The 19712-nt window shown below is 35.9% G+C and overlaps 1 protein-coding gene across 7 annotated transcripts in view; it reads right to left on the bottom strand.

The window, feature by feature from the left end:
• The window catches only part of LOC106178428 (transcriptional enhancer factor TEF-1-like), a 32893-nt gene that overhangs the window by 11212 nt on the left and 1969 nt on the right, over positions 1-19712 (bottom strand). For 2 of the 7 annotated variants that reach the window (XM_087002645.1, XM_087002647.1), the window contains exons 2-12: positions 16197-16416; positions 14952-15079; positions 14419-14598; positions 13817-13845; positions 12845-13010; positions 12477-12539; positions 9938-10045; positions 9694-9752; positions 9458-9539; positions 8519-8671; positions 629-8247 (exon numbers count right to left, since the gene is read on the bottom strand). In XM_087002645.1, the coding sequence (XP_086858771.1) occupies positions 8134-8247; positions 8519-8671; positions 9458-9539; positions 9694-9752; positions 9938-10045; positions 12477-12539; positions 12845-13010; positions 13817-13845; positions 14419-14598; positions 14952-15079; positions 16197-16404 (1290 nt within the window). In that variant the 5' untranslated portion in view covers positions 16405-16416 and the 3' untranslated portion in view covers positions 629-8133. Of the gene's footprint in view, positions 1-628; positions 8248-8518; positions 8672-9457; positions 9540-9693; positions 9753-9937; positions 10046-12476; positions 12540-12844; positions 13011-13816; positions 13846-14210; positions 14376-14418; positions 14599-14951; positions 15080-15122; positions 15251-16196; positions 16417-19712 lie in introns of all 7 variants that reach the window. The other 5 variants (XM_087002646.1, XM_087002651.1, XM_087002649.1 and 2 more) reach the window with 5 other exon arrangements.

The raw sequence follows: 19712 nt of genomic DNA, 5'->3' as shown, positions 1-19712 counted from the left end.
TCACGGCTCTGGTGGGAGACCAATAATTGGGATAAAGAGCATTTTGTTCTAAACTTATAGATTTGTATATTGTTGCTCTGTAAGTTCGGTTTGATTAAAAAATATGGGTGTGGCGATATGAGATGTTTTCTCTTTTGTCAAAAGTGTGCGAAATTCTAAAAATTTGAATGTGCCTCTTTACATTGAATTTTTGTTCACACGATGTCTACTAACAAAAAGAACATACCATGGAAAGAGAGCGGTGTATTTAACCTTACAGTATGAGAAAGGAATGCTGATACAGACACATTTCTTGAAAAGCCTGTGGAAACCGATAAGTCTACGTGCAAAAATGCATTACTGAGAATATACCAATGCCACAAAAGCAGTGAATCATGCAATTGAATAACTTAACAATACAGAATACAATTAACATTACTAATGAGACAGATATGATAAATATATGTATTCTCTGCCACGTAAAATATCAAGGCATTCCTCTTGCTAGCTAAGTCCATTTAAACTGATCTCTGTCGCCAATGAGATAAGATAATTAAAGGCGTTCGAGCCGGTTAGATCCGAAGAATACGAAACGGGGGACGATTGACAGAATAAACGAGAGGTGAGATAAAAGACAATCACCCCTTACCCCGAGACGGATTGAGTTATCCGGTGTGATCCCTATCAAAGCCGGCCATTAGAGCCTGGTAGAGAAAGACTGCCTGGATAAGTCACTCTGTATAGACTGCCTTAATAGACCTAGCAGTCAGTTGATTGTCTCTGATAAGATCACGGCACTGTATTCAAGATATTTAAAATTACCCAGGCATTACCTGTTTTACTCGTGAATTATGTTCACGTGTCTCTGTCCAGGAAGATAAAATTGTGTAATTAGCCTTTAATTACAGGCTACGTTATGTAATATAACTCTACCTAACCCCGAGTTCCGCTCGACCCCGCCGCGGTACTCTTTCACCGTCCACCGGTTGCGGAACTTCGTATCAATGGCAGTGTGAAAAATTGTCCAAACAAAGTAATGCGTTAAATAGGTAGGTAGTTAACTATAAACCTGGGGCCTAAACCCGGAAGGTGTTAAATCCACAAAACCTTGCAGAGGTGTAAACTACAACAAACCATGTATAATCTACACAGTAAATAACTCTTAAACGTTTGCTTTATATATACAAATATAATATCACTGGGTGTTTCAAAAGTGATGTTTACACTTCCACCTCCTGTAGTAGTACTACTACATGTACCTGGTTGTGTTCGTTTTTCGTGGCGTATCCCTTTTTACACATTTCAACAAAGACCAGTATCGTACTTCATTAAATATACGTTTTTCTCTTACAAACGCAATTTTTGGGTGACATTTAATGTGTTCTAATTGAAAGATTTGATGTTGGAAAGACACCCGGAAGATGCATGGCTTTGAAAAAATTCAAGATCGATACTGTAGTAGCACGTTCATGCAGGAGCTGCTGTTTTGCGATTTTGCATGCAACAGCGCACTCAAACACGTCTCAAACTCGCCCCATCGTAAGTTCAGCTTAATTAAACTGACCTTCACGCTTACAATATCTGTCATGGCCATCTCACTCTCTCTCTCTGATACACAGATCCAAAGCGATACCATGGACAATCGAGAGAAAGTACAATGGATACATTTGTTTTGAAGAGAGTGCATATGTATATTTAGAAATTTATTGTTTAGGCTCTATTTGCTATACTAAGATATAGATAGAGCCATCTTCAAATCTTTAATTTGCATCATTTCCCTGTCGTTGTTGGACCTACAGTCAACTATTTCCACCTTCTACTGCCCGTTCGTCTAATCACAATAAAATTTTAGGAGCCTCGAATGTTGGATAACTCATCCCTTCTTTTAATGTTATGTCTATCAGTGGCCCTAAATTCAACCACTTTAAAATAAGCCTGGGTATTCATAATGAAAAGGCAGAAAAATAAACACCCGCAAGATGATCTTACGCGTATAGTCTGCGAGGGAAACGGAAAGCATGCACAGCAGATGTGGGTAACAAGACTATACCAGAGACCACAGTAGAAAACACAATTGTTTTCACAACTACTGCAATTTCAATGTCACCATGTTATCGTTGTGGAAGATTCTCTATCTTTTCCACACATTCATGTTATTTTGTATCAAAGATTCTGTTCTTTAGATATGGTTATGTACTTTAAATTTTGTATAAAAAAATCTCATCATCTGAATAATTAAATTGGTACAAACAAGCTGGAATTCGAATTTGATTTAAGCCTTTAAAACTAAAAATCTACTTACAAAGCGATTTTGCCCAGGGGGTAGTTTTTGGAAACTTATTGGAATTTCATTTTTGAGGAAAGAAAATGATTAATGAGTAGAGATGCTATAATGTAAAATGGCGTAAAACAAGCTCAAAATTTGCCAAACACTTCCACATACATATAGACAACCTCATATCCTGATTACAGCAAGGACATGTGCAAACTATCCTACCTGTCTTTATTTTCATTGATTAAAAAAGAAATAGGAAAAAAAATGCGTATCCACTCACACAGTGTTAAGATTCGCTAAGAGTTCTATTATCTTTTAAGGAGCAATTACCAAGCTTAAAACGAAAACACCTCGGGGCAGCTCGTGTTTCAATTTCGCAATATTTATTCATCGGATCGTAGAACTTAACACCATAAGATTGAACCTACACATATATGTGTAAAGAATACATATATACAAAATTAAGAAGTGCAAAATAGGACTTAGACCAGATAAGATTGGATTAGATTGCAAAATTATAACGAAAACACTTCAACTTGAGGACCATTAGTGTTTCAATATCGCAGTATTGATTCATCGACTCGAAGAACTTAACACCACGAAGTTTGGCCTATTCATATATGTGTTAAGAATAAATATATACAAAATCAAGAACGTGCAAAATGGAACCTAGATTAGAGATTGTGTGTTGTGCTGATTAGGCCTATAAGAAGCACTTCTGGCTTTTTCGTAAGCAAGCCGGACACGCTGTTATGGCAAGATATCATTTTGAAAAAGTGCAACATACCGTAATATACCTAATTCCAATGGTGAAATAATGATGTGCTTATTCTCCAATTTCTTTTTTGAATTCCCGCTTTTCTATTTTCTCCGTCTTAACTCTCACTGGGGCTTCTATTGACAATATGACGCTGTACATATTTGTTTAGCTAATAAGTCTTTCTCACGGTTACTTAGAATGTGTGACGTTAATTGCAATCCCTACGTTCCGTTTCCAGATGTAAAAATTTGTATTCAGGAGTTCTGAGGATAAGCCAGCTCAACTTGGGAGTAAACTGTGAAATAATCTTGTAAATATTGGTGTAAAATTCCATCCGTGGATTGATTATTATAATCGTTCGCATGCACTGAATCCCATGCGGGGATACTGCATATTTTTAGTTTTCAAGAAAACTGGGATATTCAAATTCTCAGTTCCTCTTCATTGGGTTTTACAAAAGCACTACAATAAGACCCCATTTCCAGAGATTAGATCGATCTACTTTGGATCGACCTAACTTCCTGGGGGTTCACGCTAAATAGCTGTCAGCCGAGCGGACATGAAAGTTAATTACCCCCTAAAAGCTCTGGGAATACAGCCTAAGGGGTACCCAACAACATGTATTGCTTATTTTCAAATTTTGAACAGACAAATCCATGGCTTAAAACAAGTGAATACAAAGAGAGAAAACAAATGGACAAAAACATAACCAACTGTCTGCTCAAAACAATAGGCGAGTTAAAATGTAATTGACGGTGGAAAGATGGTACCCTCTATCGGGTCCACTGATTAATTTTTCACAAGATATTCACAGATGTCTCTGGCTAAATATGGTCAATCTTCTAAAGATCTGTGACTGGTGGCAAATGTGCCTATAATATCTGTCGCCCTGGTAGAGGGTAGAAAGATGGATTCACACCAATAATAAAATAAGTGGCTTGGTGATTAGACAAAAACAAAAATAAAAATAAAAACAAAAACAATAGAGGGGTTAAAACAATATCAGCATGATAATGGGACTTTCGGTGCTAGACGGACGTAATTTTTCTCACACAATGAAAGCCCCCAACCAGTGCCATCTGTTCGACAGTGCAATCATCCCAGTGTCTTCATACTCACCTGGGTGGTCAAGCTTGTCTGGGGAAACAAGCGATTAACCTTAAGGCGCTAAGAACACGTTAAAACAAATAAGTTACATGTTATAATCTTCGACGATGCCGCTCAGACGGTTAATCCCCCCAAGAATGCAGCAAACAATGTGCTAGACGGCGACTGTGGTGCAACTAATATTGTGTTTATTAAGCGCACACCTAACACAAGCAAGCAATCTGAGAATGATATGTTTGGATAGGTTACTGTTCTTTTCGTGAGAGAGGGGCGCGAGGTTATTGTTTGAGGCAGAAGCAGAGAAATAATTATGTAATCATTTGACATTGGACTATTTTTTTGCCCATGTATATATTCTTTTCTTTTAATTCAAACAAACGTAATTAACATTATTACCTTTTTTTGCAGGATTGGATGATTTTCAAGTCTTGAATTCCATCCCGGTAAAGTTGTTGATAAGACAATTAAAACTAAGACCATTTTCAAATATAATATTGTCACACACAGACAGCATGGATGTGTACTGTTCAACATATCATCTACAACAATTTCGAAGAAACGATGTAATGGCAGCAGGTGCTATTGATGTCCACCCTTGCCCAGCATAAAGGCATCTTATTGAAAAGTAATCGAAAATCACCCATCTAGTGACGCTTCGAGATGAATTCTAGAGTCGAAATTTATTAACATTCGAAATAGAAGACTTATTAATGATTGTTTGATGACTTCACACTGTGATGTCTTCACATTTCTGGTCCTAGGTCAGTTTTCCGACGCGTATTTTCATTCAACCAAATTATGCACTTATTCGATTATAAACAGAATAGCTCCGCACTAACCAAAAAGTCAGGAAGCCTCTCAGAATGTGAAACTTATACGTCCACGCCCTCATTTGAGTGCCATCATGACCTATTTCAGGGATGGTATCTAGCATTGATTACAGAGGTGTTTAATGGCTTCTTGATATGACGATTACATGGCGGAGCAAGAGGGTTATCTTTGTAATCCGGGGTACGTTTGGCTGACAGGGTAATCTATACTGTTGTGCGTCGATAGTACCATTAATCAGATCAATATTAATCGTATGATGTCTCGATAATAATGACACATTTTAGTCATCAGCCGCAATTACTTTTATCGCAGCTATGAAATATAGACTGATGTAAATACAAATTTTCTTTGAAAGCAAAATTACATACTAACAAAGGTCGACTTTTTATTCTTTAGTAAATAAAAAGAGATTGAATTTAGCAACAGTGCGATTACGAGTAGTGGTACTGGTGGAGGATGACGAAATGGAGGAATAACAGCTTTGACACGGACTGAAGGAAACGGTTTGATTAGAGTATACGTCACTACCCAGCTACTTTAGAAAGGCTTCTTTTCTAAAATGAATGTTTTTTACTTAAACACTACGCATCATTACAGGACAATGGCGACAATAAGTTCTGTGAGGTTTGTGTGTGTGTGTGTGAGAGAAGAGAGAGAGAGAGAGCGAAAGCGAGAGCGTTTTAACTTCTACCATTCATGCGGTAGTATTTAGTATACGATGTAATTTTTCATTCTTCAATTTGCATCTTCCGGTGATCCGTTTTTAGGGACTCCAAACAAATGATAAATTAAGCTTTATTCAGTTTCATCTGCTAATTTGACAATGTTCTCATCAACAGTTAATATGTGCTAACGTGCTAAATCCTCAATCAGACATACGCACAAAGTATTCATTCTCAAAGTTTTACACCATGGTCTAATCGCAAAGAAGCGCTTAACCCCAATAATATCAAACCGATTCGCCAATAATGTGGGACTCCAAACTTCATCACATAGTCCAGAACAGACGGACACTTGTGTGAGCACACGCTCACCTCTTTACGTTGCGATTATATGACGTATATTTTCAGTGCAGCTGTGCCCAGCAATTCAGTTGGGGTGTTAAGTCTTGAAATCCCCCAAAGCTGCACAAAGTTAAAAAGTATCCAAAGAACCAGCTTGTGGAAAAACGGGCATTGAGGATTTTTGTTCGCTGCAGTAAGCTCATAATCATTGTGACAGTTTTCATTGCATAACATTTGCTTTCAATCTATTCGTACAGCAAAGCACCTTTTTTCTTTAAAAAATTATTGCATAAATCATCGGTAAATAAGTACAACGCAATATTCTTAAAATCACAAATGGCATTTCTGGACCATGATAATCCCTATTAAAATCTATACATTCATTACTAGTCTACTAATCCGAGATAAAATATAATAATCAGCAAACTGTCTATATAAGTGGTACCTTAGTTGGCTTGGACGATTGTATTTATATAGATTTGCAGTGAAATTAAAAGATGCCAGAAGTTTCAACTAAAAAAAGTTGCTATGACAACCAATGCATAGAGAGAGTAAGACAGCTGTAAGGCAGTAGCTCGTATTAACCCAGACTTTGTGGTTTGCATAGCGTTACAATCTCCCAGACCAGCCAGAACCATGTATTGCTTTTAATTTGGGACAACATGCAGTTTTACAGCACAACTTCTAGATAAAATTACCACTATATTTAAATCAAGCATAGGTGGGCCTAAATAAAATATTATAAAAGCCATGTACAATCATTGTGTAATATGTATATACAAACAATAGTTAATAAAATACTGTACTTATAATTACAAAATATACAATGCTGTATAAAATGCAGATTTTCCCCTATCAAAATAGGTCTTCTTAGTAATAAAAGATCTTTCAATTTGATGGACAGGACTTGAACAGAAGAGAGTACAGCGATGTCTTCATATACTTAAAAGATCATTTCTCACCCAACTAAAAAATAAACCACAAAAAACAAGTCATCAAACAGGCACAGTGTTTAGAAGTATCGTTTTCAAAGGAATGCTGCTGTTGCTGCAGTACTTACACAAAAGTTATAATAGAGAGGGGTAGATCAGCTCCCAGAACCAGTAGAAAATATTGTGCAAACTGCACTGCATATACTAATCTTTCTTCAACCCGACTGGTTAGAAGAATAATATAAACAAGGCACCGACTTACACACATACAAAGTTCATTGTATATTGTATGCTGTGCATCATTTCACAGCTTACACAACCTGAAGTTAAAGATGTCCAATTAGTAACAATGTCATATTTCTTATCATCAGCAGGGTAAATATCTATATATTTGAACCTACTATTGGCCACTCTGATAGACCTGGAGTAAGTATATTCCTTCATTCCTATATATATCTCGATATTTTAGAATATTTATGAAACCAGACAAATCTAAGACTAAAATGTCACAAAAAATCCATACTTTTTACAAGTATAATTAGCATGAAATGGTATTAGATTTAGCAAATACAATTCTTAATCATCTATATCTGTGGAGATTTCTATACTCGGACTAAGAGAAATGGGTGTATAAAAACTATACAAAAATTCAGCCAAATGCATGAAAATGGTCAACAACACGACCAATCTGTAAGAAGTTTTCAAAAATACATCTCTCACAACATCAACAAAGCTTTGTGCAAAGTAACTTGCATATTCTTTATCAAGGCTCTACTACTTTGTACTTTCAGCACATCAGGGGTAAAACAGTTCCTGGCTCATGTGTCAAATACATTAACATAGCAGTCAATAGGATTTGGTTTCAGTTTTTACCCTATATCTGCAGATCTTAACGAAAAAAAAAAAAAAAAAAAAAAACAAAACAGGTGTGTGAGCTCAACAAATAAATAGAACCAGCAGTTGAGATCTGTCTGTAGCACACACAGTAGTTCTTAGCAGCTTCAATATTATTTACCTGTAAATATTGCAGCAAATTTCTACCTACTGTTTCACCTTAACACTGGCAAAAAAAGCAGCCTGAGAAATCATTTCTATTTTTTTCCTTCTAGCTGTTTTTATTTCCTGTGCCATTTACATGAATCAGTGGCAGCAGTATGTGCACCTTTTTTTTCTCCCTCACACACTATGCCCTGCATATATGTGGTTCAGTCAATGGCAAATCGGGAAGATGGGCCTGGCAGTGAACTAGTCCTTAACAAGGCGGTAGATGTGATGCTGTGCCCCGTGTTCACTCGTTGACACCTCAAACACGTATGATATGCACAGTAAGGTTTCTTGGGTGTCTCTGTTACTCACAACCTGTCAAAAGAAAACCAGTTGTTGTTTTTTTTCTTAAAGGATAGGTAACAGCCTGGGTTTGAATAAAAATGATTTAAATAAACATAAGTAAACCACTTCGAAAACCTAGCAATGCAGTTTTATTTACAAGAGAAACATGCAAATATCTTTACTTTAAGGCTTCATGATTTTAGCTTTTTAAATATCTATTTATATCTAGGAATTAACACCAATGTGCTTTGGATTTTGCTGTCATTATACATGAATTCACCATTTCAAAATATAAACCAACCTGTAAAATAGTGAAGTTTTCCAGCACACTGTTCATCATGTATTTCTCTGGAAGATGCTTGAGCTTGTGGATGAAGTTGATCATATATTCGCACATTGGTGACCGATTTATGTTGTACACAAAACGTCCATTTTCAAACCTGGGATATTCAGTCTGAAAAAGATTACGACACAACATTTCATTGTTTGATTCAGTAATCTTCTCTAATACACTGACTGAAATTATACAAAGTTATTCTTGACTTAAAGAATAAAAAGACGTACACTACATTTCCATCCAACATCTATGTACCTTGATGATTTTGAATGATTTCGTGCCCAATGGACACACTTAAAAAAATAGGGTATTGTAGTAACCCTAGGAAGTTGGAGACCTTGGCCCCAGTGGTGGTGGTGGTAGGCGGGGCTTTGGGTCCCAGTGAAAATAGCTTCTTGCACTTCACGGCTTTACCACCCTTCCACTTGAGTGTCTTAGCTTTGCCTGTCTTAGCCTGACAGTGTGGTCATGTCTTTAAACATTGACCAATGCAAGTGGAATGTCGATTGTCTGCTAAAAGGAGTCTAAAGTGTTTTTTTTTTTTTTTTGTTTCTAAGGTGTCCCATTCAAAGTTGCAAAGGTGTATAATTATCATTCAGTATAGACATGGATTAAAAAGGTGTACGGCTCTTGTTGTTTAATCTCCAAGTCAGGATTTACTGTTTAAACATCTAATCTTCGGAACAATGAAAACTTTTTTCATAGAAAACCTGAATTTAATTGACATACATTAAAAATATCTTCTTTTAAACAAAATATGCTAAAAAATTTAATAAATTGAAATATTAATCAATCCAAATTACTCTATTTCTATGTTGAATGATAAACTAAAATCTTCATCATAGGAAATATCTGCCATACTAATTTGACACTAATTAGTATTTTTTTAAATAGCAAGCTTACCTCTAATTTTTCCACCACCTGTTTTCCAAATGAGCATACTTTGGTTGAACATGTGATTGTCATGCTTTCACTACTTTCATATCTGAAACAACAGACGTCTGGATGAGAGAAATCTTAAGGCAGATCTGCTTTTCCAGCAGAACCATTAACCAAGTTACACATCACACATCAACATTTAACCTTAAGGTATTTTACGACTTCTATTAATGACTTTTATTTGTAACTGCTGTACTCACTGGCTTGTGACTCCATAAAAAGCACCTGACTCGTCTTGGACATTCGTATTGAGATCAGCCTGAAATACAAAATACATTTGTATCTTCCATTTAGGGATATCAGAATGAGAATTGATTAGGCAACTGACAATAGTTCAAAGGACTTCTTCAATAAAGAAAATACTTTTCCTTAGCTAAACCTTCAAAGCACCTTATCAAATTGACAAAAATCAACTGTAAGCTAAAAGATCAAAGAAAAACTTACCCAAAATTTGACGAGGAAAAATGCTGTTTGTGGACCTTTGTCATATAATTCTTTCAAACCACCTTTCTTTTCTGGAAATTTGTCATAAATCTGTCGAATATCCACTGCCTGGAAAAATAATATTTTACAAATTTCAATTCTGATGCATCTATTTGTTAAAAACCACCATTTTCTGGAATTAACCACATGCACTATGTTTGATCCATTTTGTAAACAACTCTTCACTTTGATAAACTCTAACATATTTTAGTGACTTAATATCATTCTGCTGTGAAATTTTCTCTTAAATAATTTACAGGATTGCAAATATTATCCAGACACTATTAAAAGACAGGATTTTTATTTGATGAAACATCCATCAGATATAAAGCGTTTATCAAATCATGTAAGTAACTCAACTGAAGTACATCTCACTAGGTGGAGCTCCTGCATGAAAAATACATTAACCACCACTTGGTTAACAGCTGTTAAAATCATATCCTGTCTTGTAATTGAGACTTTGTTTTTAGTTGTTCAATTAAAACTAAACAGACTCCACATTCTCAGTAGTCTTCCACAATACAATAAACCATTTCAACAAAATGAAATATAAAACATTAATGTCACAGGTGTAGCCATACTCAACAAACCCATCATTAAATGTAATAACTTTCAGCAAATCACGCATTATCATGTTGCGGTAACCCAGTGCACATTTCAATGAAATACATATTAGACTACACACAGAAGCTGCAGTTTGTGCTGCCTAGAATAACTGACCCTCTTGTTCAGCTAACTGGTCACTTCACATAAACCTGAGGTCAAGGTGCCTTTTATGAGCTGACAGCATGCAATTAAGCTTTTCATCCAAGATGAAAGGTAAACCAAAGGGGCCCTGCACAGGTGAATGAATACACCTGCATTAAAGCTTATCTAGGGAGAACACCTAGAGTTAGTTGGTTCCTTGTATTTATATTGAAGTGTGAGAAACCCAGATTGGTTGCTGTACTACACACTTTTCCCAGTGAACTCAGACAAACAAGAAAAGGAACCGCTTAAAAAGAGAGAGAAAGAGAGAGTCTCAGTAAAAGGAACCCATTAATTCTAGCTCTCCTGTCTCCACATCTGCTTCCATCCATCACAGTGAACAAAAGGACCTGGGAACCATGGCAGCTATGCCACTCAGAGTCTGCACAGATATTCCGAAGGCATTACATTGCCTAGTGTTCATCTATCAGGAATCTCAGGCATCAGCTGTGCACAGCAGACTATGCCAGGAACTTAACTTGGTTCCCCCAATGGTTTTTGATTAAACAAAGCTTGAAAGGTTTGGTTTCGGCCAGAAGGGTATCAAGCTTTTCCTGTTGCAAACAAAAGCTTTTTTCCCCACTTCTGTAAATTTAAATAATTTTAACCATTTTTTTTTCCAAAAGACATATACTAAGATCTTCTTTGCCAAGCTGTCAACAAATCTCTGTTTGGAATCTCATAATATGCTCTACATGTTCAAACGTTCAATAAAACACAAAGGATATACATAAAATAAGCAAAATTTCAGTGTTAAATAAAAGGACTAAGAATAAAACAATGAGCACTAGACATGTAGACGTGATTAGCTTGTTAAGTTACATGTACCAGCAGCTTACCCAAGAAATGATGTCATATAACCACTATATTGCATTGCATCCATTATATGACTGCTTCTTACTCACAAGTTAGACATCTATCATTTCAAGAGAAAAATGAATATCTGACACCAGAACAAATACTAACAAGCAGTGTAAGAAATTAAGGCTGGACTGTCTGCCGAGGGCTGACAACTTTCAGAACGGGCTGAGAAGTTTTCCCACCCGGCAGATATTCAGTCCAGCTACTTTTCAAGATGGCTGGACTTTCGGTCCAGCAACTAATTTTCCTAAGAGGCAAAAACTGCTAACAAGCCTTACATCAATTGCATAATGGGCAACCAGACATTTAATACACAGCAAAAACTAAAATCCTGCCATCTGTTTAAGTATGGCAAACTTAAGAGAAAATGAAGAAAACCACAAGGCCTGGGGCATTGCATATTAACTAACCAAATTACAAACTATATCATAACTTTGACCACCAGGAAGGATTTTTCTCCCTCTAATTTTGGACAAGTCACAAAATTTGACAATGCTAAAAACATACACATCCTCAAAAACAACTTCAGTTTTCCATTTACAGATAATTCAGGAAATCAAGCCATGCCTATCTTGCCAAACAAACATAGCCTTGTATAAACCCCACTCCTTCATTTTCATAGTACAGCAATAACACAGTGAAGATATAATCAACTCCTTACCAGGTGAAATTTACTCAGCTCAATCTAACTTCACAAACTTACATGCCACAGACCACTGTGTCTGATTTATTACATTAAATGTAGCATTTATACAGCATTATAAACTTGCTTGTTAGCACATCAGCTGTAATTAGCATTACAAAAGATCATTCAGGTAGGCACCATGTTGAAAGCATACTGTACCACAGAATGATATTTAATTCAGGATCTATACATAAGTACTGTTCTCACCTCTAGTAATGGATCTGTGTAACTGGAATTAGAGCCCATGTGTACAAATATGTGTTTATGGTACTGGAATGAATAAAAGAAGTGAATTTATTAGAAACAATAAATTATATCATTTCATGTGTAGTCCTATATCAGTTACGTATTTCAAACTTTCTTGGTTGTTGCTGAAACAAAAAAGCTACTAAACAGCCATATTTTTTTCCTTTTTTTTTTGCTAGTATGACTTCCTTCATTATAACCAAACACACTGGTTAATTAGTAAGAACTGACAAAAAAAAAACCAATATGAACAAATCACATTCTATAAACTTTCATATGGAAAAACAATCATCATGTCATTTAAAACCACCACCACATCTTATCCCCACCTGTTCAGGATCTCGTTGGTTTTCCAAGAAGGCAGAAAATTCCACTAATCGTAGTTTGGGACCTGCTATTGATCGCCCTTGCCATGCTGGCGCTGAGGACTCACTGGGCATGGACACAGGGGGCTTGGTATCCATGGAGCCATAGCCTGCTGGGTACGGCTTCACACTGCAACATAAAATGTACACTAAAGCCGTGTCCACATAGGGTTATTTTATGTAACTTGAAATTATCAGAGGTCAGTTGTGGAAAAATTATGTTTTAATGACTTTACTTCAAGCGAAACTTTCAACACAGATTTTCAATAAAGCTCAAATACTACTGAACTTTGTATTTCGTACAAGATCTTAATTGACGAAAAGCCATGTATGCTCTTTATATCATCTTTATAGTGATTTGAAAGCCAACACTAAAACTCCTATTAGATTCCATCAATTATTTCACTCAGTTAGCTATCCACAAAATGCTCTTATAATACTGTAGCAGTAATCAAGGCATTGCAAACTACTGTATCATTACTAATAATAAAGGGAGATAAATTGGAATAAATTCTTTTCATTCACAGTGGTAATGAATGGATTCTAGATCAAAGATGCAGATTATTAGCTACAGGAATAAATCTCTAATAAGTCTCTAGGGGCATAATGGTAATATCATGTATGAAAGAATTGTTCAATTTTTTCCTTTTTGAAATTAAAAAACCTAGTGGTTATATCGGGGAACAGTGCTCATGCATTATGTCTAAATTATTCCTCAATATCTAAGTAGACACATTAAGCTGAACTGATGAATAGAAAAAACACTACTGTGACTCTTAACAGGTCTATTAAGAAATTTAACACTCGTAAAATCACTCTGGCATATCAAATTGGTGCAATGCACTAGCCAACTTCAACCTACAAGGAAACCCCACACATGTGAGCTTACTAAAAGTAACAACTAAAAGTCATGATTAAAGAAAACATAATACTTACTCGCCCTGGGGAAGACCTGGTTGCCAAAACTGAAAACAGCAAGATCAAATAATATCAGACAATGTTAACTAAACCAAATACAAAGGACGATAAAAAATAAGGACCAATTTGTATTCATTTCAAAATATAAATAACTATGGTATGAAAAAATTATAAACTGTATAATGCAGGATTCATAGGTTTCATCTTTGAAATGATTCACTATAAAAGCTGAATAAAGTCAAATAAAAACACAGAGAGTGAAAGTCTAAATGGGGAAAGAGATGGGGGCAAGAAACAAAGCATGCAGCGTCATAAAATAGTCACAAACTCCTACACATCTCGGATGAATTGCCATGCAAGAGATTTTGGACCTCGCAGTCCGTTTTGCATGCAAGAAATCAACCCTACTTACAGCCGCCCTGGAGTAGAGCATAGGTGCCGCCCGAGGACCCCCTACAGGAAGTCCAGACAACCCATGAAGTAAAGCCTGATTATTGCGGGTATTGCTGGCAGACAGAATTTCAGAGGAAGAGAGAGAGGCCATATTCTGTAGAGCTCGGTCTCGTAATGTTGGATCCTGCAATGGGACAGTTTGAAATGAATGAACCAATATTACTTACTGGAGGCCTTGCATAAGGTGGCTGCATGGTGGGTGGCATGGGGGCTGGGATCCCGCCGATCCCCTGAGTAAGAGCCTTGTTGTGGATGGCACTAGCGGACACTATCTGGGCGGAGCTCATGGAGGCTAAACTTTGTAAAGCTTTGTCTTTAGATGCTTGGTCCTGAAAAATGTCAACAGACTACTCAGTTGACTGCAAGACACTTCCCTCACTGGTTGGCACCGGATAGATTGCTTCACAAAACTGTAAGGAAGCTGCTTTAACTGCTTTTCAAACATATCACAAACATACAAAATGCATACATGCTTCAAAGATAGGGCAATGTTAATACAGTAAGTGTTAACCCAACTTAGTTTGTCAATTAATAAAAGGTAATGTACTGTATTCAGATGTCAGTGGATACAAAAATGCACACAAAATTAAGAGGCATGCCAAAACAAAATTTTGATCGCAAAGGAATTTTAATATATTGTTCTTAGTATCACCCAAATGGGCTCCCTTCATTTTGACCGAAATAAATTTTAACAACTTACTTTTAACTGTGCTTGAATTTCTTTGGATTTTCTCCTAGCCAGGACTTGCATATGACTGGACACCTGTTTTCTTGTCCGTGTTTTACCAGTTCTTAACTGGATGTATCGAGCAATCAGTTCATTTCGTCCTTTAAAGTGAAGAGAAAGAAAGATATTTTACAATAAACTTACTTTGAGCTGTGCTTGAATTTCTTTGGATTTTCTCCTAGCGAGGACTTGAATATGACTGGACACTTGTTTCCTTGTTCGGTTTTTACCAGTTCTTAATTTCATGTATCTTGCGATGAGTTCATTACGGCCTTTTGGGAATGAAGAAAAAAATGAATCAAATGGACAAAATGTCCCTTTCCCCTACTCTAAAGAGGGAGGTTCAATTTCAAACTTATCAAATGTTTACCAAGCTAATATACTTTCAGAGGAGGGCAAATGTGTACTTATAATGTGTAAATAAAATTTCAAAACATGTAGAAAAGTTTGTGACGAAGAGAAAGAAAGACAGAAGGTGATATTATGATACATAATTGATACCAATACATACAAAATTATTTATGAGATTTTTTTTCATTTTAGCAGCCTCCCCCCTCCTATTTCACTAAAGAGTTCTTGTTACAGTAAACACCTAAAACTTGGATTTGACGTCAATTTACAGGATGTCTATTCAGCCATGATGACTCACTGTCTGGCATAAATTTAGAAACGGGTCTAGAGTGGTGTTGTTCCTCAATTTACATATGTATTCTCCCTACTGTTGCTAACTTGCAAGTGTATAAAGCTTTCTCTAACTGAGACACACAACATAGCAATAACACAGGCTTTGTTCACATATGGTAATTTGGCTGACCCTTGAAAAGTTTTTAAACAAAGATGCCTTTGCTGAATGTAGTCCCACTTTTTTCTGCCTTTCAGCATGTTCTAAAGCTAATACAAGTCAACTTATGATTGCTTTTGACATTTTCTTTCCAGATCAACCCCATCCTAATGCCAACTTGCAGTGAAATTTACTTCCTCTATAAATACTTTGACACCTTAATTCAATACAGTTTGAATAAAAGTTTTTAATGGCTGGCCTTATCTAACCTTTCAGTTACTTATTCACTGCTGAAATGATGCAACATATTAAAAAAGAATAACAATAACTTAGGGTTTGAGACAAACCATATTTAGAAATCAACTGGTGAAAAAGTTTAATACTGCAATTCCTTCCTTCTCCAAGCAAAATCATCTTATTTATACATTACTACTTACCATACATCTTTCCTTCATCTGAAAGGATAATTTTTCTCCGCCCACATGGTGGGTAGATTGCTAGTGCCTCCTGGAAACTCTGTTCAATATCGGGACTCCATACCCCTTCTGCATCATTCCCTAGTTCATCCGTTGCATCTTCGTGCGAGTTGTTGGAAGATTGACTGTTTGTTTCAGCATTATTTCCTGCATTCCACGAAGACGACATTTTTGCTGCTCACTGAAAAAGTTTTTAAATAATGCATGCATCAATTTCAATAAATGAGCAAATATTACAGACTTTCAGGGTATCAGGTTCATATATCAAAACATCCTTGAAATGGCACAAATAATGCTCAGGATGGTCTTTGTTTTGTTAATTCATTCCTGAACAGGTGACAAGACAATATGCCAGTGCAGATCACTGACTCCTGTAACTGCTGTCACATCCAATAGCAACAGCCAGTGAAACAGATGTACTTTCTTCATACTTTCTTAAACAAAGGTGCATCATCTGACACGTGCCCATTTTCTAGGTAATATAAACTCTCCAGGTAAAAATCAGGGATGAGACCGTCATTTACCAGAAAAGCCTGAAAACATGGCATGGGGCCCTCTGTACTGCTCTCAAAAATGATATTCTGGGCTCCAAAAAAGTCAGAAATCTGCCAACAGTCGGAAAATTAAAATTTGAAGAAAAAAACTGAAAACTATAAACCATTTAAAAGAAAATTACATGCTTTCTCTATTCAATTGTCAAAGAGACTCAACAGTCTAACAAACAAATACCATTTCATCTGTTGCATCTCACATGTGCTGGGCATTCTTTGAAAGAACAGCTTGGGATGCATGTGTTGTTTTACAGAAGCAGCTGGCTGGGTAGTAACAACTGACAACTGATATAACCCCCCCCCCCCCCCTCCCCAACCACGAGCCTGGCATGAGTCAAGTATTTTCAGAGAGTTATGAAAATTTTACGAATAAATCTGCACTGGTATTGTGACACAAATATAACAAAAATGAAATTTGAACACCTTTATTTATAGGAACATATAACAGGATTATAAAATTATAAATCACCGGAGGTATTTACAAATGCATCTATTTTGCCTTTGATTTTAAAAACATATTCTACTTACATTAAATACTGACCCTTTTTGCTGAAGTCTTGTCCATTCTAATTTATTACATTAATGGATATGCTTTGCAGGTATGAGAATATAAACAACAGGCATAGTGCTCAATTAATAAAAATCCCTTCATGATCAATAGACTTCATAAGGCTGATATTTGTTGTGTGTGTTGTCCATGACAAACAAAACCCCTAAGGCAAACAGAGATAGATCATGATTCATACAGGCACATATTTTATCTACCTTTACATACAACTGAAGGTAAAATGATCCCTATCACAGCCTTACTCTTGAGCAGTTTTCTTTATTTTTTTTCATTGCCAAGCAATCTCTTCTGTTCATAAGTTTTACTCATACCAAAGTTAATTAAATTTTAGAAAATAAATAATAAAATTCAAACACAGGAAATATCCCAATACCTCAAAACCTACACATAGACAAATCTGGTAATTTAAAAGGTGGAAAGTACAAAAGTGCAGAAAAAAGGAAATTTATTCTAAGCTTTAAATTTCTACGTATATCTGGCCAGTACAGTTCATATATGAAACAGCTGTAAGACAAACATAGTGCACAAAATGTAGCCGGCAGGTAAAAACTTGAACTGCATATTAATCACGGTGTAAGGAGAAAAATGTTATTTGATGTACTTAAGTTAACTTGCAGGACAAGTGGCCTCCAACCATCAGCTCTGCAGCAGACAGGTTGTTAACAACTTGTGTCTCACCTGCCTTGCAGAATTAACTGCGATCTCTCTGACCTCAAACAACAAGCTGCCTGCTTCTTCTCCCAAGAATGAGGTGAACAAACACTTTTAGAACAGGCAAGAGTTGATACAAAATATAACCATCACTTTAGAAACAGTCAAAATCATTTTTTATTATTAATGAAGATGTTTAAATTATTTATTTGACCAGAAATTGTCAAGAAAATTGATCCGGATGAATAGTTTTTTTTTACTTCTCATTTTCATTCCAATTACAGCTGAAAAAACAATTCCACTAATCAAAACATAAATCTGTTTGACATAACATAAAACTACACAAACCAAGGGAGGACAATAAAACTAACTAAATGATAAGGTCAAAACCAAGACCCAAATAAAATATTGCATTTATTTATATTTGGGCTGTTTTTCCAAAAAAACTCCTGGTGTTTTTGAATCCCCCCAAATCATTAATTCAGTTTATATAGGTCTAGTATTTCCTCCTTGTGGTTAAAAGGCACATGTGTTGGCAAGAATGGGTTCCAGTCTGATGCTGTTTGATATTAGCACAAGTCATATCACAACAGTCTATGCTGGGTTGAATAGCACCAGGCTGGGTTAAATTTGTACTCCAATTGGATTGAATTGTACGATGTTTGTATTGTTTTATTTGATCTTTACTATAACCTTTCATATTTATTCTGCGGCTTTTGTTGGGCTTTAATGGTTTCAGCCGTGACAAGCACTTGTCTACCTTGACTGTAAAACCAATGCAAAGGAACAACTATGAGTCATGGCAACATGAATAATTAATGGTAAATTTGGCAGAGGTTCAAGTAAAAGGTCACCCCGAAAACAGTGCTGGTTTTGTGAAGAACTGTCTCTGTAATTTGCATTAAAACGTTAACCTGGACAACAATACACCACATTGTACCAATTAGCAAAATGAAAGGGAGGGGCTAACCACCTGGTGTTAAAATTGTACCAGGTCTGAGAAAGATTAAAACAAATGAAAAATACTGACACTAATACAAACCAAGACTGAATTACCAAATAACAATATAAAGGATGTGGTGTATACTGCCATTAATCAAGGCAAAAGTGCAAAATATATTGTTGCCTCTGTTGTTTTATAAGATTAAAACTAAACAAAAGGAGAAAAAAAGGCAAACTTAAATAAAAAGAGAAAGCACCTAAATCCATTACCAGACAATTGCAACAAAAAAGTAATGAGACTGGTCTAGGAGGCAGTGTCAGGTTTCAGTACTATTAATCTAGATTCTGCCTTCTAAGCAGCTGTGTTGCCTGGGATATTGATAGAACCAGATGATGAGTGGAGGAAAAAGGGACCTTTTCCTACTGCCAGAATGTGGCAGCTAAAAGAAAAGATAACAGCGCCACAATCAATATAACATACCTTGTTACTTTTTACAATGAATCAAATAAGTAGGCCACAGTTATATTCAGTTTAATTTAAAAAACTAGATATCCATATACTGTTTAGCTGAAAAATTTAGTTGAACAGTATGATCATTCTCTGTTTGTGTTTTCAAAGAAAAATTGATAAGATTCAGCATATATCAAGTAAATTATAAGATTTTGACAAGTACTTTATCCAATAGCCAGAAAACAGTTTCTCTCTTTACGGGCAGTCAGTTTCAACAGCTTATTATTTTTTTCACTTCAAACATTTTTCTCATT

This window comes from Lingula anatina, chromosome 1, assembly GCF_051362555.1.
Source record: "Lingula anatina isolate TDL-2025a chromosome 1, LinAna3.0, whole genome shotgun sequence".
Taxonomy (NCBI): Eukaryota; Metazoa; Brachiopoda; class Lingulata; order Lingulida; family Lingulidae; genus Lingula; species Lingula anatina.
Note: the sequence above shows the minus strand (reverse complement) of the source record. Positions and strands in the feature narration are given on the sequence as shown.